The 24,610-nt window shown below is 42.4% G+C and overlaps 1 protein-coding gene across 3 annotated transcripts in view; it reads right to left on the reverse strand.

Moving 5' to 3' along the window:
* The window catches only part of LOC112465069 (probable JmjC domain-containing histone demethylation protein 2C), a 286,220-nt gene that overhangs the window by 193,158 nt on the left and 68,452 nt on the right, over nucleotides 1-24,610 (reverse strand). For all 3 annotated transcript variants that reach the window (XM_025032457.1, XM_025032450.1, XM_025032444.1), the window contains exon 7: nucleotides 5,305-5,404. In XM_025032457.1, the coding sequence (XP_024888225.1) occupies nucleotides 5,305-5,404 (100 nt within the window). The remainder of the gene's footprint in view (nucleotides 1-5,304; nucleotides 5,405-24,610) is intronic.

Below are 24,610 nucleotides of genomic sequence, written 5' to 3' on the forward strand. Positions count from 1 at the left end.
ATTTCGATATTACAAGTTTATTACAACAACGTTCGATACAAGAGATAATTAAAATATAATTGCATATATAAAATGGCAGGAATGTCGCGTTATTATCATCTCTGTTCGGAAAACTCGTTCGGACGAGTAAATGCGCGGTGAGATCATCGTTTGCAAATTGCTCGCAAGACCAATACTTCTGTGACCATAGAAAATTGGCATAATGTATAAATTATCCTTAACAAGCCTTGATTTATAAAACGTATAATAACAGTCTGATTATCAGCCTATTACGTATCGTTCCTTTAATTAGTTGTTGAACTGTCTTTATATTAAAAATGTGCTAACTGACATTGTAAAGCAAATTATAAATAAATTTATAAAAATTATAACAAAGAACTTTTTGCAGGTAAACCGAAGAAGTTCAATGGACATAGTTCAAAATTATGTAGCTCCTGACATATGCAATCGTCCAAATATAGGCGTAGCTATAAAGGGCCGCACATCGACAGCCCCCCGCCGGCGCCGACGTCTTCTCTTTTGCATCGCCCTTTTTATTTTTCCAGGCGTAATTACCGTGAGACATCAGCGCTCTTGGTGCGGTGCAGCCGCTCGGGGTTGTATTTTCAGCAATGTGTCATCCGACACGCGCTTACGCTAGTCGTTTATTTTTTCGACGTATATAGCCCTCGTGAAAATAAAAAAAGAACCCGAACGAGCAGCGGGATGTTGACGAGGGCCCAGGATGCAAGAAATTATACCGACGACCGCGAGAGTGCCACTTCAAAGAACTGCGGGGTCTTGCTATTTTATTACCACGAGGTCTACCGCGCGGTACCCTCTGGTTTCGTACTCGCGAAAAGAAAGATCGGCTTTGAATCTTTTCATTCGCGGGATAATTTCGGTGTGGGAGCGTTCCTCGAACGATCGCATAAATCGATGTTTCCTAACTCTTTCAAGATTTTGATTTTGTTTTCTGTACAGTATGCGTAATTTATATGCAATAAAATAATTAAAAATATATGATTAATGTTATTTTGGCTATTACGTAAACGCAAAAAATAGATTGTTTCAGTAATGCTCATAAAAAGGTAGATATATGACTCGAGTAAAAATCATTATGCAAAAGTAAAAAGTAGATATGCTAAGAATTTATACTCTTTTGTGCAAACGATAAGATGCATAAAATAATTAAAAATATCAGGTTCAAAAGTCAGATTAATCGATGTTGCAGTTGTCGTAGATTCGTAATTATAGTTGATTGATAGATAGCATTAAGTGTAAGACTTTTACGGAAATTAAATAAACAAATAAAAATAAAATCGATAAATAATCCGAATAATGTATAGTGAGATAATCGCAATAATAAGTACCAACTGGTAAAAATAGATGAGCTCAGCATTCATCGTATCAGCTATATCAGTATTTAAACCTTTGCTAAATCATGACTTTTATTAAATAATTGAGAACTTGCTAACGAGCTCGACCCGAAGTTATTTGAAGAATTTGACGTTGATTTTCTTAAACTCAGACTATAAAGAGATAACCAGGAAGAGATCAGAGATTCCAGGAATATTCACCGAGAGACGATGAGAGATAATTTTATTTCGTTTCGTAAAGTCAGAAACCGCCGTGTTATTTCAAAATTGTGAAAAACTCGCCGCGATGATCGTGCAAAAAGACAGACGAAACTTTTGAATTATTCAAGAGCCATCTCAAATTGGATATTTTCCTGGTGCTCCAAACTTCATCGACGACAATCTGTTATCCTTTAATTTGGACTAAAAACGTGACACTAACCGAAAATCCGATAGCAACGTTCTGACGCAATCGATTTCACGTAGATTCTCTAAATTGGAATTTAATTCGTCCACGTCGTGGATTAAATCAACTGGCGTCATAATCACGATTAGTTCATCGCGCGATGCACGTAACCATCGTATTAGTATTCATCATATCGTATAATCGCTCAAATTTAATATTATTTTGCAGTATTGAAGTTACCAATCAGTGTATTAATAGATACCTATTGTAAAAATGTGCCGAGAGTATATTGAAATTAGTAAATCTGCTGATATTTTTTAAATGTCGACAAAATGGTATCGGAGAAAAAATACCGAAACTAAAAAATTTTCAATAACGCAAATATTTCTCCAATATTTAACAATAGTTTATTCAATATTAAAAACACTAGCAAAACTACACACAGTGTATCATTACTATGATATTCTCTCTTTGATCACATTATTATTCCTCGATATTGTTAAAGTATTGTAAAATATCTCTGATCTCAACGGAAGTACGAAACAAAAATACTGCAAATATTCGAAATCAATGTCGCGGTCAAAGGTGAAAAGAAACTGTAGCCGATTGAAATTAGGATAAAAAAATTCTCAGTAGGTACAAATCAGGAAGGAGAACACAACAATCAAATGACCGCTCGTAATGAGAGCTCGAGTAACCCAGAGAACGAGAGAAAGGAAGATAAATAGACGAGAGGTAGGCCGCGGAGGGATCTGAAGAAATGGAGCTAAGAAACGGCCTCTTGAGGATTAGAGCGAATTCACCGCAGACGAAGACCGTGCAATTCTCGTCCCTCGACCTGTGTTACGCCCATTTTACACGATTCGAATTCTATTATTAATTCTGCTCAATAAACAAGTAAAAAAAGTAAACAAGTTAAAATAAGATTTTGTTTTATATTGCTGTGAAGAATTAAACAAACATGAAAAAATGAACATAAGTTATCACGAAAGTGTATCTTCTGTATTCTAAGACGCACGTAACATTTCGTCGCGAATTTTAGATCGCGTAACACAGACTTTAGAGCCGGTGGGAGGTTACCGGCCTCTTCCATCGGAATCACCAGGTCCCTTTTCTTCTTCCTGAGTCAGCCTTTTCTCCATTCTCACCCTCTCGCGCCTTGATACGGCTCCTTTTTCTTCTTCTTCTTCTCCTCCTCCTCCCTTCTCTCCTTTCGAATTGCTCGACGGCAGTTCAGGCGATGCCGGCAACGTGTCTTTTGTCCGCGAACCGGTTTCTCCCGGTTCCTCGAACCATTTATTTCCCTCGTCCCTCGGCTACATATGACTATATGCTCCTTCTCCCCTTGCGTCCTCTCCTATAACCCGTTCTCCCGATACGTTCCTCTCGTTCCTTTTCTCGCTCTCCCGTCTCGCCTATCATCTCGCTCTACCACCCTCGATCGTGTTACACCCTTTTTTCGGCCGGCCGGTTCTCGCACTCGAAATAACGCCCCGGTTTCTGGCAGCCTCCCGAGTCCATGAATGAACGTGGCCGAATCGCTCAGATGCATGGAGGAGACGAGGAGTCACCGAGACTGGCTCTCGTCTGACCTTCGCGCGGATCGATTCGGCGTGCATCTATCTACGACGACGAAGAAGACGACGAGGACGAGGGCGACGACGACCCCGTTTGACCTCGCTTCATCGACCACGCCGAAGACCTGGACACTGGGTCGACAGAGCTATGCGGTAGCTCACGAGACCACGTAGGCTCTTCCGCCTTGGCGTCAGCGCGCGAGACACGGAGAGGGAGAATTATAGTTATTGGCCCCGATAACTGGCGGTTTATCGGCGATGCCATTTCGTAACGTAACGGGTATGTCAGCGGGCGACACTTCGCCAACTTTGCGCGATGTCGCGCATATTCCGGAATTAATGTTCTTCTCAAGATATATATAATGCAAATACGGTTTCTCTGTATTGTTGGATGCAAGAAACGTGTGATCTATTCAGACCGACTTATTAAGTATTTTTGAAATTTTTTGATAGTTTTGGACATTATATTTCTGGTAATAATAGTTATATTTGTAATCTTTTAATATTTGAAGTTAAGTTGTTTCTTATCATTAAGCCGTGACATCAAATAAAAGGAATTTAATGCTTAATTGCACTGCAGAAATTTAACTTTCAACTCTTGATTTTCAATCGCTAGTGACTCGAAAGTTATTGACATCCTAACATTTTAATGAAGGAGAAATCGATTCTACATTAATTAAAGCACATGTACTCCATTTAATTTAGAAGCATTTTGAATATATTTATGGAAGATGAAAAAACTACGACAGTTTCAGATATGACACGTCCCGTTCGGTTTCGTATCAGAAACAGCAATGGTATTATTTGCCTTAGCAACAATCAGTTTTCACCACACTTCCTGCGCCCTAACTCGCGATGTTTACGAGCGCTTGCCGATGTACGACACGACGCGAGCGCGATATCACAGTGCTTTTATCGCGCTTTTATTATGATACCCGAGACGCCGGGGATCGCGTTGTTAAATCAGAACCCTTTCGTTCGTCTTTGTTGCTCGCGGGCGCGGGCGCGCGCGCGCGCGAGGGCGAGATTGCTCGAACGATCGATCGGTGAAACGATCCCTCCCGACAAACGCGGGCAAGAATGGCACGTCGAGTAATACCGTGGCAACGGCTATCGGAAACCGAGCGCCGGATAAGCTTTTACTATCCGATAACGATTAACGGCCGTCGGCCGCGATTGTGCCGGCCTGACCTGAGTATCGGCCGACCCGCCGATCGCGTTCATCGACTTAAAAAAGATTTATCGGCGCACGGCGCCCGCTTCGAGCTTCGAGCTCGCCTCCGATGAAGTCGGAGAAACTCCGACGAGCCCCGCTACGAAAGTTCACTGCCTTCGGAACACGATTAAAACAGTATTCATCAGCGCGCGAATACCGCACCACTTCTGCCCCAGAGAGAAATTAGCGGGCAGACATTCCGCGAACCGACTAATGAATTTCGGGCAACCGAGCTTCTCCCGTGCTTCCTACGAGAGTTTCTCTCCATTTGCGTTCTCATTAAATCTCAATTTCAAATAGCACGCCACTCGCGATTATCGTCTCCAGTCGTTTCGGGGCAAGGAAAGTTCCCTCGCTTTTGGAATTGACTATCATTTACGGAAAAATCCGGCGAAGCCGAAAGGCTTGAGTTTCTGAAAGTTTCTTTACTTAAAAATCGTTCGTAGAGGTCTAATTACTTTAGATACCGTGGTATTTGCATAAAATTCTTTGACACAGTTTCCTCAAACGTTAATAATATTAAAAGATGCTTGCATGCTAATATTTGGCAAGATGCAACTTTCCGACGCGACTTTTTCGCAAATAATAGTCAATTACGGTGGCTCCATATTTTGCAATTCGTGTTTTACAGACTTTACTGACGACTGAATTCCCCTTCGTATATATGATAGAGTAATTAATAAAAGACGTAAATTGTGAATAAGATCGTAATTGCGCATGTAACGGCGTTTCAGCAGAAGAATTTAAAGATCCTCGAAGATCACTTACCTTTTTCGAGTTGCTGCGATATTGGGCTTTGTACCCGCGGAGTTGTCTGTAATTGCGCCGCGTTTCCCGGCCGTCTTCGAGGCCTTCTTCCGGGTCGTGGCTAAACAATAAATAAAGAAGACGTTAATTAATTTTTTGAAAATAATTAGAGAACATAAACATTAACATATAAGATATAACTATGTGCACAAACGTAGCTTTTCATTACTCACTCAAATTCATGTAGGAAAATAATTTCGTACTTTTAATAATAGTTTTACAAAAAATAAATCTTAAGTAAAAGTAAAATGATCTTAAATAAACGTGACAGTTATCCTGATTTTTAACGAAGACAAATCGCAAACAGATTGAGCATCGAATGCTGATACATCGCGTGCAACGAAAATATTTCCACGCTTTCTTTCGAAGTCAGCTGATGACTGTGGAGGAAAATAAACGATTGTACCGATTTATTACAGCTCGACCGATCACGCAGATTACAGACACGCCACAGACATTGCGGGTCAACTATAATTATGCACACTGCGGCAGAATCGATTTTCGTGCGATTACAATGTTTAATGGAACTCGTCAAAAAATAATAAGTATATTCTTGTAACAATAAAGTAATCACGAACAAACAAGAAATGATGTAACACAATTAAAAGAAATCACAACTGTCTTGCTTTATTTTCAGAAAACTCTCGCAAATCCAAATAGCCGTTTATTCAAAATGCATGTGGATATATAATGTCGAAATTAAGAACGTCGTGCTGCAACTTCAATGTGGTGTAGAAGCGCAAGAAATAATCATTTCGAACATCTCGAACGTACGGCGTGGATAAGAGTCATTCGCTACGTTCTTTTCGAGTAATCGGTAGCACATCTGTGACGTTGGTGCAACTTTCGCCACGGGTAAAATCGCGCAGCCAGCCACAAGACTTTATAGAGTCTCGATGGCTCCGGGGGTCTCTATCTCTTTCCCGCATCGTTTTCATTGTCGTCGTCGTCGTCGTTTTTCGTCCTATCCTTCGTCCTTGCTTGCACTATGTGCGGTTGTACGAACATATCCGCAGTCAGATAATCGTAACAATCAGTCCCGGGCTCTTCGTCGCCGCTCGTAAAGCCACCGGTACGCGAAGAACAGCGCGGGAGGCGGGTCAGGACAAGGCGAGTTACCGTCTTTGTTTAACTGCTGCGTTTATTGCCGCGGTGATAAACGGACGCGGACGCAAGCGCGCTTCGAGATAAACGCGAGCGAGCGAATGTGTCGCGTATACACGCGGAGACGACAATCCTAAATTTTAACGACAAATTCCACCGACAAGTCTGGAGTCTAATGTTCCTTATAGCGAGACTCTCAAGGGGCGTTGTAATTAAATACAAACAAACATTCGGAAAGGATAAAGTCTAAACAGCGAGGTTTTCGTGCTCGAGAGGAGGTGCCTTATCCTCGATCGCTCGGAATTCATTAACTCTTCTTCGAAATTTTAGTAATGTAAATGTCCATTTCGAGCTCGTCGTTAAAATTGCATAAGATCGTAAATAGAGAAGACTGCTCTATACGTACATTAGTTAGACCACGAGATAATGTAGCGTAACGTGATACCGCGATGCATAAGCGACGAAAAGAAAGGGAACGAAAATAGCAGACTAAATTACCGGAATCCGGTGTCAGAGTATTCCAGGCATCTCTTAATAAAATCCTAGACTTCCGCAAAAATAAAATTAGATCTTGAAAGTGCTTCGCTAAATTACTGAAATTTTTTACACCTTAAGTTTCCCCTCGCCGGGATATAACGCCGCTTGGCATACTGTAATCTTCCTTGGCATACCAAACGCGATCATCTCGTAAGATTGCACATCTTCCACGGACCGTAACACGCGATACGAACGCAAATATGAAAATAGCCTCCAGAGGATTAATATTCTCTCGTTATAGCTATCGATCTTTTAACAATCAAACGTACAATAATTCCATACTTCTAATCTTATTTTTCATTTATAGTGGCGTGACTCCAGGAAGAAAGTCTTTATCTACTTTTTATCTCGATACATTGATATTTTTCGTACGTTTTCAATATTATCTAGCACGTTTCAACTTTCGTTAAAAATCAATATTATAAAGCTATATAATTCAATTATAATATCAGTCGCAACCGTTACGATAATATCGCTAATGATGTTATGCTGGCGGAAGAAACGCCAACAGCAGGTACTGATCGTTCAATCTCCGGCTTTCAGATCTAATCCTCCGAAGGATTATGTCACCGAATGAGAGTGCGACGGTTGAGCGGTAGAAAATTCTCCAAGTCATGACCAGAATCACGATAAATTTCTCGAATTAATGTTGACTGAAAAATTCATTCTCTCACCATGCAGGTCCTTTGTTGGTTGCACTTTTCGCATTTCTGTACGAGAAAAGGGATCTGTGAGATGCGCCGCGTGCGCGTCCGTGCGGAAGAATCCACCCTCGTATTCTCTTTCTCTCTCCTCCCTCCTTCCTCTCTCTCTCTTTCTCTCTCTCTCTTTCTCTCGTGTGTGTTTTATTGCAAATTGAGGTTAAAGTCTCTGGCACGGAGCCAGGCATTTCACCTAGGCCGTTGCATTCCGGCAGATACACACGAGCGTTATATGCTCGCTTATGTGTCTCGTGTACGCGCGCGCGCGAGACCATCTCGATCACATATATGCGAAGAGAAAAGCTCTTACGTGCTGGCCTGCAGGCTCTAAAGTACGATTCTCTCATGTACATATATGATACACACACATGCCTGAATAGAGAAAGTCTCTTGAATACGAAATATTTCTCTTTCCTTGACTAAAATGCCACTTGTCTTTGAATTGCAAGCAATTTAAAATAAAAAGCTCTCCAAACTTGCGATAAAACGACGTGATTAAATACGAAATAAAAAAAAATTGCAATATTTAATTGTTTATATAAATTGAAGTGGATTGTACAATTTCAGAATTAAATAAAAAGAGAATTTAATTATCAAGATATACATATATTTTAAATAGTAATGTTAAATACTAGAAGACTGCAACAAACGATCTCTGTCAAAATTTTTCTAAAAATTCCTTTGACAAAAAAAAAACTATAAATAGTCTAGAAAGCAGGATTATCGATAATTTCATGAAACACAAAAAAAGTAACAGAAAAGAAATAGAAAAAGTTGTGAAATTGTGACATTGCAGTTTGCGTTAATCACACTGTTCTTGCGCGATGTAAAGGCAAGCGAAGTGTAATCGTACTTTCGAGCAAAAATTCAATATAAGTATCGAGAGAGAGCGTATATCCGAGGTAATAAAAAATAATCCGGTATACTGGATCGCGTCGCATCAGTCAGTTCTATTTTTACACTCGCGAGTCTCGCACACGAGATATAAATAATAAAAAAGAGAGAGAAAGAAACGGCTGTGCAACGTTGAAGGCGACGACGATGGATGATATTCCATAATGTCATTAACGTACGTCAAGATAATAGCATCTTCGTCGATGGATGGATATATAGGTGGACGCATTACGTGCGGACAGCATCTTTTTCCGGCATATGCTAATCTAATTAATGGTTGCACGGAAACCTCGCGTGGTGTATGTACGCGAATGCGAGCAACGGCGTATTTATTACGGTTCAGAGTCCTCGAGATTCGCTCTCAGTCTCTCTTTTTTTTTTTTTTTTTTTTTTTACGAGATTTTTAAAATACCAATTTTCGATAATTTTATTTTGCATATTCAATTAAATTTAAAAAAAAAAATAAAGAAAACTATGCACGTTATATTGAATTATTTAATATTAACCGCCATAATAATTCAAATTTTTCATGCGCAAATTAATTTTTTATCGATGCCCAGAAGCAAAACTGAGCAATATAAGTGTAAATATTTGTAACTCTCTCTCTATACCTTTACGGTACAATAGTAATTTAAATTGAATATTACGATGAGCAAACAATTTTCTCTCTCTCTCTCTCTCTCTCTCTCTCTCTTTCCTACATATATTTTTTTCCCATCAAATATTATATTTGAAATTTTTCTGAAAAGTCTATATCCCTTTTTTATTATAATTTAATATGGTAGAGAAATTAATTTAGTAACAGTAACAGTAAAATATTCGACTTTTATATTTCTCTACAAATTAGAACATAAACATCCTAAAATATGTCATTGATCAGGAGACAGACACACATATGCAAAAACATAGATAACGAGGTCTCCTCAACTATGTAACAAATATCGCAAGATATGGATGAAACCGGATTATCTTGGTGCATGTCAACAACGAGCCAGTTAGGAGGCAAATTGTGTTTCAACTAAGAAAATTATGCACGAGAACTGGAACGATAACGCGACACGTAAATCGCTTATGAGATAATGATTGAGACAAGCTGAGCGATTTAACTGTGTGATTAGAATCGATTAGAACGTAGTTATGAATCAATGTTATGCATATGAATAATCATTATTTCCGGATAGAATTTATTGATAAAATGATAATCTTAGCGGCAGGTGAACAGAATTCATAAACGTTTCGCATTTTACTTTAAAAATTTATCAATTTATTTTTACCCTTTATTTTCAACAAGATTTATCAACTCTCTTGATCGCTACGAAGTCATTAGCTCTCTTTTACACTCTCTATAATCTTCTTGGGATGCACGTTTTTTTCCTCTAATCCGAATCATCCTCGTTCCATCCCATTCACCCGCGTGCTCTTCGATACCGTTCTACCAGCTTATTAATCCACATTCTTCGGCGCTCTCATTTTCCGTCGTTATAACGAAGCGTGCCGCGTGTTCCACGAATCGCCGGGATGCGTCGTTATCCTTTATGGCCAGCATTACAGCAGGTATCACGGAGGCGTGCAGGAAACGACGACGTTACGCCAATGGCACGCACACGCGTGCACGCACCTACTATACCCGAGCATAATCGTATCTCGACGCTGCACGCGTGTAACCCATTACATGTATCACGTTACACTTCACACGCATACATACACATACACCCATCATCAAGCGGACGAATGCACTGGGCGTCGCGATAAAACCCAATCGACCAGAAAGACCAGGCCAGCTTGCTTGTTCACTGATTTTTACTGCCTTCCTATCGCGACCAACCGGTTCGGGGGAATACCGGTCGTTCCTTTCTACCTACGAACCGATCCACTCGTGCAGGTGACCCCTTTAAGTCGGTACGACTTCGTCCATTTTTCGTCCGCGGAAATTGCCGCGAATCGTAGGTATACGTGACGCTTGCCAAGTTGAATTGAATTTAATTAATGCCTCGAAAAATATTTCTTACAAGATAAGCTCTTCAAGACCGACCAAATGCTCTTGACAATTCTAAACAATACATCTGATGTAGATTGCAGTTGAACATACTCTTACGGATTAGAAGAAAACTTTACTTCTTTATTTAAATAAAATTTAGATGTTAAAGGTGTGAAGAATGACATGCAGTTGCAATTTTTGAAGCGGATGATCTCGGACGAAATTTTCCTCGACTAAAGCGAAAATTGATCTCTTAATCCCTTTACCGCTCGCGACGACTCACGCGAATGCTATTAAATTTCGAGGTATCTATAACAAAGTTTCCGCTGACTCATACACAGCCCCCAGTTACGGATAATGCCGAAAAACCATTTCAGTGCTAAAGGGATTAAACAACCTCATATATCGGATGTCGCGGACGTTATTCGCCGCCGCGCCGTAGCTCCGAGGGAAGGAAGTTTAGCTCGGGGAATGCAGGAGAGGGCTCGGTGTCTGTCCTCGAAGCCGCATTATACGATCGCAAGTAAATTCGCGTAACTCCCGCCGCCGTCGTCGCCGTCGCCGTCGTTTGTGCACTGCAACCCTTGTTAAGCGACAAAAGCCGCCGCCGTCGTGGACGTGCCGCGCGTTTTATCTATGCGCACGCCCGACTCGCATGCAAGTCAAGTATCCGGAGGAATATTGACAGACAGCGGACCACACTTTCTCGCCTCGCCTCGTCGTGGCTGCACGCACAATTCACGTCGACATCGTCATTTTTCTTCTACGAGAAAACGCGGAGTGCTCGTTACTAAAGCGCGAGAATTTATTATCGTCCGTTATACAGTGATGTGTATATGTACCTCGTTAACGCGGAGTTTTAATCACCTCTCGCTGAGTCTCGCGGATGCAAAGATTATGACGGTAAAGGGGTATTATTAAAATTTCAGGTGATCAATTTTAAAAAGCTTGGAGGAGTGGACAGCCGGTGGATATTGTACGTTAACATCCGTGAACAACTTATCTATGGACTAAAGAGCTAATTTGCCTACAAATTGTTTTATGACTTAATGACAAGTTCCTCGACAAAATTAAAAAAGAATTAATTTTTACTTACTGATAGCTTCGTAAAAAAAACTATCACATGTGTGTTTTATTCTATCAGTGAAAAATTAAAGTTTAATTAAGGTATTCCGTGTAATTAAATAACAACTAATGGCTTGACATTTCTGTTACAAAGGAAATGAAGAGAATTATAGTTAAAAAATTTAAGACTGAAAATTTTAATGTGTGTGAGAAAACTTTAAATAACATGTGATTAAAAAATATATTATTCCATAAGTAACATTGACGTGCGCAATATTGGGAAAATGATCGTATTGAAGCCACGATTAATATTATATTTCCAAGATTATCGAAAACTGAGGAATCCTTTTTTAGTAAATTTAACCTGCCTGATAGAGCCCCCGTCCTTCGCCCCTTGATGCGATTTTCACGTTCGTGAATAATTTCCGGTGCTATTCGATGGAAATGCTGCCGCCGCTGAGGACCAGCACGGAGAAGGACGAGAGGAGCTGCGACGAGGGCAAAGCGACTAATAAAATATGAGCGAGGGTTGCTATTCGAATCCGCGTAGCTCACGTTGACGATCGAGAGATCCGTCGAAGCTCCACGTTTGAGGGATAATCACGTGCGGTGACCCGAAATAAACGCGGATTTCTGAATCATTTAGTACTCCACCTGTAATATTAAAACGTCCGTGGCGCGTATATTGCCGGTAATACGGAGAAAGGGAGAAAGAAAGGTGAGGCGCATACGCGCGATCGCGTCCCGCGCGATGAACTGAGATTCGCGATCCCGAAATGCGCTCCACGCGAGAACCATTCATAATTTCTGCCCGCCATGCAAGATGAACGGACGAGCGAGACGTTGGCGTGTCTCGTTAAAAGCGACATTAGTATCCGCGTCGAGAAATTGAAGGCTCAGTTTAAATATCTTTCAAACGCTTGCTGCCAATTACCTCAATATCTCTGCGCAATTTATAACAGTGACAGTAACCAAGAAAGATCAATAACAAGAGCTAATAAAAAATAAATATCGAATATCTTTATGGTTTTATGGTTTCTCTTATATCTTTGCAAAGGTTGATTTCTCAAAGCCAATTTTTTCTTAAGAATTTTCGAATCTGTCAGTAAAGCAACGTCTCCTTTTTTTCTAATGCTTTTATAATACGCATTCCTTGATAGAGATCGAAAATGTACGAGCCCTTGACAACCCTCTCGGCAGTCCACGCGGACGGGCGGCGTCCGTGGATACTCGTATCTCGCCGCAGAGCTCTTTTCGCTCTTCCTCCCTCGCATTCCTCTCTCGTCTCCACGCGTCGCGAAGTTCCGCCGGGAATAAATCCAGCCCGGTCCGGCGTGTGTATGTGTGCACGCATTCATGCATAGTGCATGTGCGTTCCTCCTCCCTCCTCCCGTTCGCGAAGTCGCGCCGGCAGACGGTTCTCTATGTGCGCGGCCGGCGCGTATACGTGCACGCGCGAAACACACGCGTAAACGCGGGACGCGAGCGCATAAATCTACATACATGTACGCGGCGCATACCTGACGGTACATAAGCGTGTCTCTGCGCTATGTATAATATAACCGTGTTTCCGCGTACATAGGGCGCGTGTTTCTGTGTGTAAGTGCGGCGTGTGTACAACGCTGTCGGAGCGGCAGATATTCGCCGATCGATCGCACCGGGTTATCTGACTGCCAACGAGAATTCATTTTCCCTACCATCTCTCTCTCTCTCTCTCTCTCTCTCTCTCTCTCTCTGTCTATCTCTTTCTCCCTTCCGGTCTTCTCTCGCCCTACCTACTCACCCCTGCTGCTTCTCTCTTTCCATCCCTCGCGCTCGCTCGCTCTATCGCTATCCGTTCTCCCTTACCCTCCGTCCATTGCGACTCCCTTTTTCCCCTCTTTTCCTCCCCTGTTATCCTCCTTCCCTGACGCATCATAATAGATCTTCGCCCGCGTACTTCTCCCGCGCCCCTCTTTTCATTGTATATCCTTTGTTTCTTCACTCTCTTTCTCTTTCTCTCTTCCTCTTTACCTCCTCCTTCCGTTGTCCGTGACAATTCTCTCGTGTGCTCGTTAATCACATTACGCGTGTATACATCCGCGCGCAACTAAATAGAAAAGACGACGGCGGCGAGGGGAAAAAGGGCGAAAAACGATATTCGAGGAGTTTGGCGGAAGGAAGCGGGTGATAGGTGGCAAGTGGGAAACTCGCTTTATTTCGTTTCTTTTCGCGACAACATTGTTGTCCGTTATCACCAAAACGGTTTCCTTGGAGACTCAAGTAAAGATAACTTCGCGGGGGCAAACTATTCGCGGAATGTCCGCGCTGCTTCGGCGCGGAACTATTTTCAAAATAATCTCAACAACGCTCGCGTGTGCGCTAATAATGCATCTCGCGGAAATATTTTGTCAGCTACAAAAAACTGGGAGGTTTAAAATAACCGATGTCTATCCAATAGAAAATAAAAAATGCATAAAAGTATATTCAAGTGTAAAGTGGTGTTTTGAATACGTCTTATATTGTTAGGCTTGTGTGCTTATACATGTATAGATTTTCTGGAAATTATGACAAGTTTTAAAAGATACCTTGACGCTCTGTATACGCACGCGACGTATTATAAACGCTTGTAAAATGTTTAAGTACGCCGCGGTTACGAAATCACTTTAGCTTTATTTCGCGTCGCAAATTTTATTTTTATCTATCGCTCGACACTCCAATTATCGCCGCCGTGTTTATGTTATCGCTCATTTATCGCGGTAACGTTGGAGAAAAAGTTCGATTGTTTATCGCTGCGCGATATCTACGAATGTATCTGTTATCGTCGGCGACAATGAAAATCTAGGTAAACGCGGGCAAAATATCGGAAGCCGCAAAATTACGTTTAAAAATACTCTCGATATCAACAACAGCGGAACGGAAAGAACAGTGAATTATGATGGAAAGTGCTCGTCGCGTAACGGCGCGGCGGATCGGAATATCGGTCGTCTCGATACTTTATACGATGCGATCGACATCTCTTTTTTGCCGAGTACTTCGCAATGCAATAATTTTAGAATTGCCTCGGCTTTAAAAGCTGCGGCTGCTACGGAGTGCTTTTTATCCTTCGGAATGACTCTCAATAGTAAAACCTGATAGCGAAACTATCTCGCCACTGATCGCTGAATTGAGAGTGGCGCTCGATTGTCTTATTCGTGGAAAGTTTTTGCCGCGAACAGTCGTTTTCGGAAAGAAATTAAATTCGAAGTAAACGCTTGCGATTCCCTGAAGCGACTTGAAATAGAAGTGAGTTTTAAGGTGATTGTGTGGTAGAGGAATAACTTTCAATGGACAAAACATTTCAGTTCATATGTAATTCGGACCGTTTGCTGGAAACGCGAGAGATTTGACGTGTCGCAATTTCAACTATGCTAACAATTAATGAAAGTAAGTTTTTCTCGGGATAAGTTAAACTTTATCGATTACAGCCATTCCAGCGGAGTGCCGGCCGAGATGTTTTCACGTAATTAGTTTGGCGAACGTCCGATCACGATTCGCAAATACCGAAGTGCATTCGGGCAAATCGATATGCTGGCCGAGTTGCCCAACCGCGAGATATCCGTCCTTTCTTGGAATCGCTATCGCTTTGAATCATTGATTGAGCTTTATCATGCAGACAGCTCGCTTTAAGTCACAAATAAATCAATGATCCCACTGTTCGCCTTCCGCTAAATTCCGCTAAATTTCATACCACAGTGAACTTCCGCTCTCATGTTTGCCCGAAGATAAGTATAGAACTTGAATAAATAGACCTCTAAATATTAGAGTAACGACATAAATCTCCCAATATTCACTCAAAAAAAGATAATAACAAATGCAGTGTTAGAGTCAAATTAATTATACTAGTTGAAAACAAGTTTATAACAAGTTATAAAGGATATAAGGAATCAATATTTCTTGATAGAGTCAAAGTTTTACCATCTGACAGATATTTCATATCCGAAAACGAAAGATTCTAATTTATAATAGAACTAGCGCAACCACCACCCAATGACAATTTCTTGGTTTGACGTTAGTCAAGTCTTGCATTTCCTCTCACAGTCTACTCTTAAATCGCCAAGTGAGTGGCATTAGTTGCTCCAGTTCTAAAATGTCCGGGTTAATATTTCACTGTCATCCGGAGACGTAGAGAGAGCGCAAGACGCACAAAAGTCTCGAGGGCACATCTCAAGAGGAATGATCACCGGCAGTATAATCACATCATCATGGAGCACTTACGTCGTCCGAGGTCGAGGACGTGGGACCAGTCCGGGCCGGTCGGTCACTGTGAGCGTTTATCCATGATGAGGCAGGGAGCGGGGCAGACCGGTGACTTGACTTTCACTGACTTGACACAGCACACAATCATACGACGGGTTCTCCGCGGGGCGACGAGATCATTAACAATCGCGCACGAGACGGGCGCGGCACAAAATTAAGCTGTACGTGTATATATACGTAATCGTCCTTGCATCCAGGATCCCCTTTAAAGGCTAGGTCGACGACGGTGAAGCCCTCTCCACTGGAAAAATCGTATCGATGTACGCGTGCGTTCCCCCCCTGACGACAGACGCGAACGACTTCCGGAAGATTCGTGGCATCGAAACGCGTTCGCTGTATATAACGTCTAGGAGTAGATAATCGGAGCGACGAGCTGAATCGGTAGGTAAATTGATTTATCCCGGGCTAAGCACAAGCGAAGGATAAGTATAAGATTCCCGAGGGGGGGGAAAGTTGGATTCCGGGATCGTGACCTCGTTCAGGAGAAACGAGTTTCATTAAATCCCGGTAAATTTAGTAAACGCGAACTTTAACTGCTCCCTAAACAACAAGAACCCTTTCCCAGATGTGAAACATAGTTACTCGATAAGTTTGCGAATTGATTGAAGCAAATTTTACCCTAGCGTTTGGTGATTCGACGTAATGAAAAAACATGCAGAAATATACATCTTACTTTCGATGACGAGATTAATCAACAAACGAGGTAAATTAAACGCGAAAAGCAATCGATCGAACGATAATTATCGCTCAATATTTTTCCGAAATGTTGATAAAACATCAACCGATATCAAATATATGAGCTAACATCGACCGGAAGGTCGAAGGAAGAAAAATGTTCACTTCGGATGACACTGCAGCTACGAATATTTCAACTGAAGAAAATGTCGTCAGCTTCCACTGACGTGTTAAATGAGACAGCGGTACGACATGGTATTGATTGAGAAACCGAGGAAACTCGCACTTCAATTATTAAAGCGAAGGGCACTGAACTCGGACCAACCCCTAACTAGTCTCCAAACACTAGAAACTAGATCCTTTCTCAGGACACGAAGGACACAACCGCGCCGTGCTGGCGACAATCAGCATCGACTTGTCGTCACTGATCGCTCGGGACCCGCTGTGCAGAGTCCCCGCCCATGTATCTCGGGGGATAAACGAAGATGGTGTGCGAAGTTCCCTTCTTCAGCTGTCACTGAGCTACATCACGACGCATTCTCGACCGGATATTAGATGCCACGAATCCGCCAGAATTCTTGCGATCCGTCCGGCCAGCCGGTGTCGTCGCTCTCTCACAATCACCTCTCTCTCTCTCTCTCTCTCTCTCTCTCTCCCTCTCTTTTCCTCCCTCTCCCTTTCTCTCTCCCCCCTCCCTATCTTTGATATTCTCGCGATTTTCGATATAGCTCTCGTGATAGCACTATAAATCGCGCCGCTAATCTCCAGGGGTAGAAACGCGGGATAAAAAGCTGGTCCCGGCCGCGATGTATACCCTCGACGGCGACGCGCGCGGGCCGGTCAAGACCACAACAATAGGAGAACCACCTCGTCGGTTAGCGGAAAGGGAAGGGGGAAGGGGTAGGTGCGCGCGCGCGCGCGCATGTACGAGAGACGGCGGAGCGGGACGGGGGGGGGGGGGGGTGAAGGGGTATCGTCGGGCAGGCACCTTCACCCTCGAGACGACGGACGATAGGTCGACCAGGCGGTAGAGACAAAAGCGCGTTGCTGACGATCAAACGCGAACTGCGATACGCCCGGGCCGCAGTGCTGCCGTCTACTGGCACGAGCTTTGCGGAATCGCTTGGCCCCCTGCTCGCCCCGGCTCCCCAACACGCCCGTCACCCTGTGAGGTTCCCTCTCCTTCGGCGGCCCCGACACCAGCTTCCACCACCCGACCCGACCGCCAGCTCGTCAACTGCATGCTCGCCGCCGCCGCCGCCGCCACCGCCGTCGGACTCTTCCCCGCTCTCCGCGCGAGTAGCGATGGAGGGTCGATCCCTCCGGGTCCCCCTTCCGTACTTCTCCCTTCGCGTCCCTAGACTACCCCTATTTTCCTCTCCTCGCTCGTTCGCACCATGCCCCGGCGCACGGTCGTCATCCCACGAGTGGAGCAACCGCCTTCGAAACCAGGAACGTCACGCGAGTGACGATAATGTTGCAAACTCGGCGAGCCACGGCGATGCATACGCGATAAACTGTCGGCTATCCTCCTCCTTGCTCCTCTTCGCTCTGCACTTCCGATCTAACTTCTTGCCCGATCTGTCTCCCTCTCTCATACACGCTCTTTTTATCTACCGTGTCTGTATCTACCTGTCTCTTCTTCGCACACGTGACTTTCGATTTTATACACAACCGGTGATACAAAATAAAAGTTTATTTGCATTTCTTCAAATCTCTATCTTCAGTTTTACATTCACTTGCTACATTCGTTCTTCTTATCTAATTTCTCGTTTTGTATGCCCTTATCTATTACTCATCTTTCTTCTCATTACACGTGTTATTCTAAAGATTTAGATTTCTTATCGTTATTCTACCTATATTCTTATTAATTAGAATATTCATTCACGATATTTTAATTCGATATTGTTTCACTCGACCATATAGTCTTTTCTCTCCTCTCTCCTTCCTCTCTTTTTTTTGTTATTTAATATTCTCTTTGTTATAATAAACCGTACGGCAAACTCAGCACGACTAATCGATGTATTCTGATAAGTTACCCTAACTTATCGTATAAACACCGCGCAGCTGTCAGGCACGACACGGGCAAACAGCGAATATACGGATACGCAAATCAAGCTCCATAAAAATCCACTCGACTGGAGCTCGAAATGGCGAAACGAGTGCGCGGACGAGAAGAGAGAGAGAAGGGCGACGTGAAGGGAAGGCCCTTTCACGAACGAGAAGTTGCGTTCGAGCGATCGCGGAATCGTAATTAATTGAATTACGCGGTCGTGGCGTGGAATTCGTTGCACGTCGCTCTGGAGGACGCTGTCGCTACTCCGAGAAGCTATTACGCGCTTGCACGAGCGCTCATTTTATTGAAATTTTCAATTATATAAATTGCAGAGAACGCTTCTTTAACGGGAGGAAAACGGTTTCCCCTACCCGAAGGTGCACAGCATGGGCGATCGAAACATTCGGTAAGAAAATTAGATGCGAAACCGGCACGTGCCTGGAACATGTCGTGAGCACTTTCGGGATTTTCCTAGACCCTTTTTTCATACTTTTATGTGTATTGAGCGTTATTTAATCTTATTACACTCATCTTATATCACTCATCAACGCTGTAGATCTAGATAGAAAACAGATATTTGATATATATTTGATGGAAAAAGAGCAGATATTTTTCGTGTAACGAACTGACTGTAACTAAACATTTAATAATCGATAAAAAAAAACTCCGACCACAATATCGATGATAAAGTTATCGGATTATTTAATTACAAACTCACGTAAATATTATCACGTTATTTACACGCATTTATTCATTAACGTTTAAGCTTATCGAAATTATACTAAGGCTCTTGATGAGACTACACTTCATATATATGTACTTAAACTACAGTTAAGCGTTATCCGAAACTATAGTAGGACAGATATATTACATCGCTTCAAATCGACCTCGCGTAGCATGAGTTCGTGCCAAATTATGCTATCGTGCCAACAGGTGACGTACAGATAATGGTTTTGAATTACACTCTGATGACATTCGTTATATTGCCTATATAATAACCACGCAGTAAATCACGATTTAACAAAGTAAGAGAGATTTTTTAACCCGTTGGATGTGTAGATGCAATAAGCGTACGCATACACATATATACATATACACGTACAACCGAAAAATTGTATTTATCGCATTAATATTTTATGATATTCGTGGCTGCGAATTATACTCAATATCTGAGAGACATTCGAAAACAAAAATGTGATAAAGATTCAGTTGTCACAAATCATCATATTCAGCACGGATGGCTCGTTATTAATATTCGAATGTAGCATATGCAATAATAGAATGTAAATTTATATACGGAATATTCGCTGTTTTATTCAGCATTAATAATCTTAGTAATTACGTTCCGACTTTCCGAAAATGTAAAGTTCTCTTAAGTAAACCAAAAGCTTTTGGTGGTTTAATTCCGTAATTTAGTTCACAATTTCTTTTTCTTCTAAAGAACCATTACTTGATTCTAAATCTATCTTGACTTCGAGATTAAGGAAATATCTAATTAAATAAGACTCGTTATAAAGTCCATCAATATTAAAAATAGAGACTCTGCGGCAATCCATATATATCGGATATTAATTCGCTTTTGTTAAGTTTCATTAATTTTATGATTCGTCTCTCTCCCCTCTCTATGTAAAAAAAAATACAGTCCATTAAAATAATGATAATAAAATAAAATCAAACGTGATAACTAAGTTTCCTCGTACAAGAGACAAATGCCATCCTTTTGCTCTCCGATGTAGGTCAGGATCGGTTTTCGCGATATAGCGCATCATCCGCATTATATTGAGGCAATAAGAACTTACACTCCGAGCTCCTTTAGTGCACGACTCGGTAAAGCGGAGCGAATATCGATTTCAAGCAGCGTGGCATTCGGCCATTCGAGCATGCCGAGCGAAAAACTTGGCAATTTTACGGCGCGTTTCTTAATGCGATGCGCCGCCGCGTTCTCCATTCCCCTGCACAATGATTGCGGGCACGGTTCCGATTTATTCGACCGTGAGACGCGCGGCCGACGAATCTCTAGAACCCGCCATCAAGAGTCGAGCCGACGTTACGTGCATTCAAAGTGACTACCGGATTATCGGCTTCCGATCACGGTCCTTTTACACATCCCGCGTATAACGCGAGATCGCGCCAAGTTTTAACATTCGAGCGACATACGACGTCGTATAAACCTCGCTTCATGTTTCTCGCGACTGCAATTTATTTAGACATAACGGGATCCGGCCGCGCAATTTGACAGAAATTTGGAAATGTATTTTTTTTATGTTTGAATGAGAGAGAGAGAGATAAAATTTTTCTGCCACGAAAAATTTTGCGCGAAATACGCGGTATGCGAGAGATCGTTAAATTTTTTCAGTATTGTTTTCCTCGTGTCTCTTAATTTACTCGTGGAATTTTTTAATTTAAAAAAAAGGTCCAATTTAATTTAGCAATAATTGATGGCCTGTTTGATAAACAATCTAAATGACAAGAACTACGTGACATACAGTTATACCACTTAACGTCGAATAGTGAAAAGGAAGATATGCATTTATTTAAGGTAAACCCGAGGCAGATCTTCGAGGGATAAAGGAGCACTTTCCTGCTAGCGGCAGGCAATCTGTACGACGTACATTTACTAATTTCTGCGCCGTGTGTACGTGAACAGAAGCCAGGATTCTAGGCGGAAGCCCATTGTGAATCGGCGAACCATGAACGAAATGGCTACCTTTACGCTTAGTCGAGTATGGCTACGCGGAATTTATCGGTAATCAATATTGAACGAGAACGGGGAAGAAGAGGGTAGAGAGAGCTAAAGGAAAAAAAATAGAGAAGGAACGTGTGGACGTGTGTGTGAGAGAAGAGCTTTATGGGTCCGCGTGTCTCGTTGTTTCTGCAACTTTCTTGCTTGGCGAGACGTCTGCAAGCGTCTGCAAGTTCTCGAATGATAACTCGCTGAGAATTTGGATATAATAACATTCTATAATTACCTGCTGCTCAATATGCAGAGTGACAAACGCGACGTAATCCGTCAATACGCGCGAAATGATTCACGAAAATGGAAACCTGGGACACTGACCCTTTGGGGGGAAATTATATGGCATGCTATATCTCTACAGTTATCACACTAATGGATGTTAATCAAATAGTCATTTCTATAATAAATCTATATTGACACATTAACAGCTTATGTATATATATAGTAGATATATTTAAAACAGTTTGACACAGATATAAAAAACAAGCAATTAAATGTCATCGCCAAATTCATCCAAATGAACAATATATCTATTTAAATAACATTCAGTGAAGATACTCTAAAATACTTCATTTGAAATTTAATTCAAACTGACGTAATTTTATTTAAATATTTAATTAATTGCAGTGCTCTAAAATAATATAGAAAAATACGAATGGAACAACCTATATTATTCATTTCTACATTACATTCCCTGTACCTATGTAAATGTTATAGAAATCGTATTGTTTCATCATATAGTATTCCCATTATGTATCATCCTCCCTAATTAGATGCAATAAAACCATTGTTATTTAATTTCCCACAATGAGAATACAATTGTCTCTCTTTCTCTCTCGTTGCACATTTATAAAAAAATTTCTCAGATAGACCATTTGATCGTTTTTTGCCATCATAAAAGCGACCATTATGTTCCTCCGACAATTTTTTGCCGAAATCAGCGTAACCAGATTCTTAACCATCGACATTTCGTTCTCGACGACTGACCTCTCTCTTCAAACGCCACGACTCCCGACGTCGATCAAGGTGGGAAGCCGGCACAAAGTCGCAACATAACACGCAGGGCCGGCAGCTGCCGCGGCTTTATTTATGCGGCTTACGGAGGTATCGATCCGCAGAGCGGAGAGAACGCGCGCGGCGCGCCGCCCGTTCGCGGGAGTAGTTCGGCCAGCCGGGAACTTTGTTGTTCGGCAACTGAAAGTTTCGCGGGGAAACTCCCGCACAAACAGGTGGAACGGGCGACGAAGGCCTTCTGGCACCAGCCGACGCGCAACATCCTATGTGTGCATGGCTGGTGAGAACTCGAGGGTGCGTGTATAGGTGTGTGTGTATTCACGCGCAGCCAGCTTCCACAGAAGTCTTCTTCAGAATGGAGGATGAACGCGCGCATGTACACACACTCATACATACATGAGTGCACATGTACATAGAACACAGTGAGAGCAAATAGGCGCCAATACAGTGCAGAATGTGGATACGCGTGCGTGCCACATTCCTGTTCGCGTGTCAACAATATCGCGGGTGGAGTGACACAAACAGCCCCCTCCTTTCCCAGCAGTATTCAAGGAGCGCGACGCCATCAGGGTCAACCCCTTCCACGTGGGAAGAAGCCGAGAAATAAATGATCTTGTCGCGCGCTTCGCGGGGAAAATTCGATCAGTGAAAATCCCTATCGCGGAAGTGAGTCAATCGCAAATGGACCGAATATCCAAAGCCAGATTGATAATTGAATGACTTTTTGCGTCGAAGAAACGGAATGTATATATATTTACGTTGAAATACTTAGAAATCGAGCTCTAAAGTTTCGTCTAAAAATGCGTTTGAAGCCGCGGCCAATGATTCCATGAAAATGTAAACTGTTTAGTCTACTTAACGCAATAATCTCTTGACTGACCTTTAACTCGAATAGCTAAAAAATTTGCGGGAAAACAAGATCCTAACATTTACCACATGTCTTGTCAGCCACGGATAAAAAACTAAATCGATTAAAAATAGCAGTTATTTTGCCATGATTACACGTCGATTTTAACACAGTAATCTTAACGGGTTTCCTCCCCCCCTTCCAAGTTCTCCGTGCAATTAAACTTCCACGAAAGTTTTTTACCGTACCTAGTTGGATTACCTTATATTACGGACGCTTAGCGGAAGTTACGTGGCACGTTTGTAGGACACGGCGTGAAACCCACTTTTCGCGCGACAATTATTAACGGTGTAATTAACGTTCGCGTGAGCGACAGCTCGTTCACGCCCGTCTCCGATCGTCGATAATGCGCGTATCAGCACGACCAGACGCATCCCGATCGATGATATCTGACGAATTCATCTACCCGCCGCGCTGGGGTTTTAACGCTTTATGCCAGACGGGGTTAACGCTCGACGCTTAGCGATTTAACCCCGAACTTGCCGTTGTATCTCACGAGATATGCCCAACTTGTAAAATTCCGTAATTATGTTTACACATCTCTCTCTCCCTGTTTTCTCATTATTATATCAAGTTTAAAAGATGAAAAAAGATGTTCGAGAAGAACTTTACCTCATTTTCCTAAATTTTAAATCTTCAAAAAAGATGCATTTTTTTTCTTAATTGCGTAACTATTTTTTGTCATTGCACTATTTTTTAAATTAATGTTGAGAGAAACGGATATACCTTATTAATTTTAGAGGTAGAATTCAAGTCAAGAAATTAATGAGAACCGATGCTCGGCGTGTTCACGGAATTAGAGAGCGCGTCAACTCAATTTCTCGCGAGACCGAATATCAATTCATTGTCTATATCCTTGTTGCGACGTCAAGATGTAAACAGAATGACGAGCGAAAGAGGGAAGACGGGGCAGACTGTCTGGAATTCACTTCGCACGGCAAACTGGAGTAAGACTGAGGACGACGAGCAGGCAAGGCAATCCGGGGGGACCGTGGCCGACTCCCATACCCTGTTCTACGTTGATGGGGAGAAAAAGGGGTGGCAAGGAGCAGACCGCGACACGAAGCCGCTAGATACATACTTCGTGGAATTTCCGCAGGTTTGGCACGGAATTAACCAATTTGCAAGGTGATGTTTTGTGTTAGCCCGGCCGGGTAGGTAGGTAGGTAGGTAGAGTAGAGTAGACAGGTAGGGGTGTGTTTTGCGCCAACCATCCGGCGTTGCTCACCTCCAGCCCCCCGCCCTTCGCGCCGCTACCACCCCAACGGCGCCGGTGGATGGTCCCCACCCGCGTGACCTGCCCGAGAATCAATACAGCTAC

The sequence above is a fragment of the Temnothorax curvispinosus genome, unplaced genomic scaffold, assembly GCF_003070985.1.
Source record: "Temnothorax curvispinosus isolate PA1 unplaced genomic scaffold, ASM307098v1 QBEX01001498.1, whole genome shotgun sequence".
In the NCBI taxonomy this organism is placed as follows: domain Eukaryota; kingdom Metazoa; phylum Arthropoda; class Insecta; order Hymenoptera; family Formicidae; genus Temnothorax; species Temnothorax curvispinosus.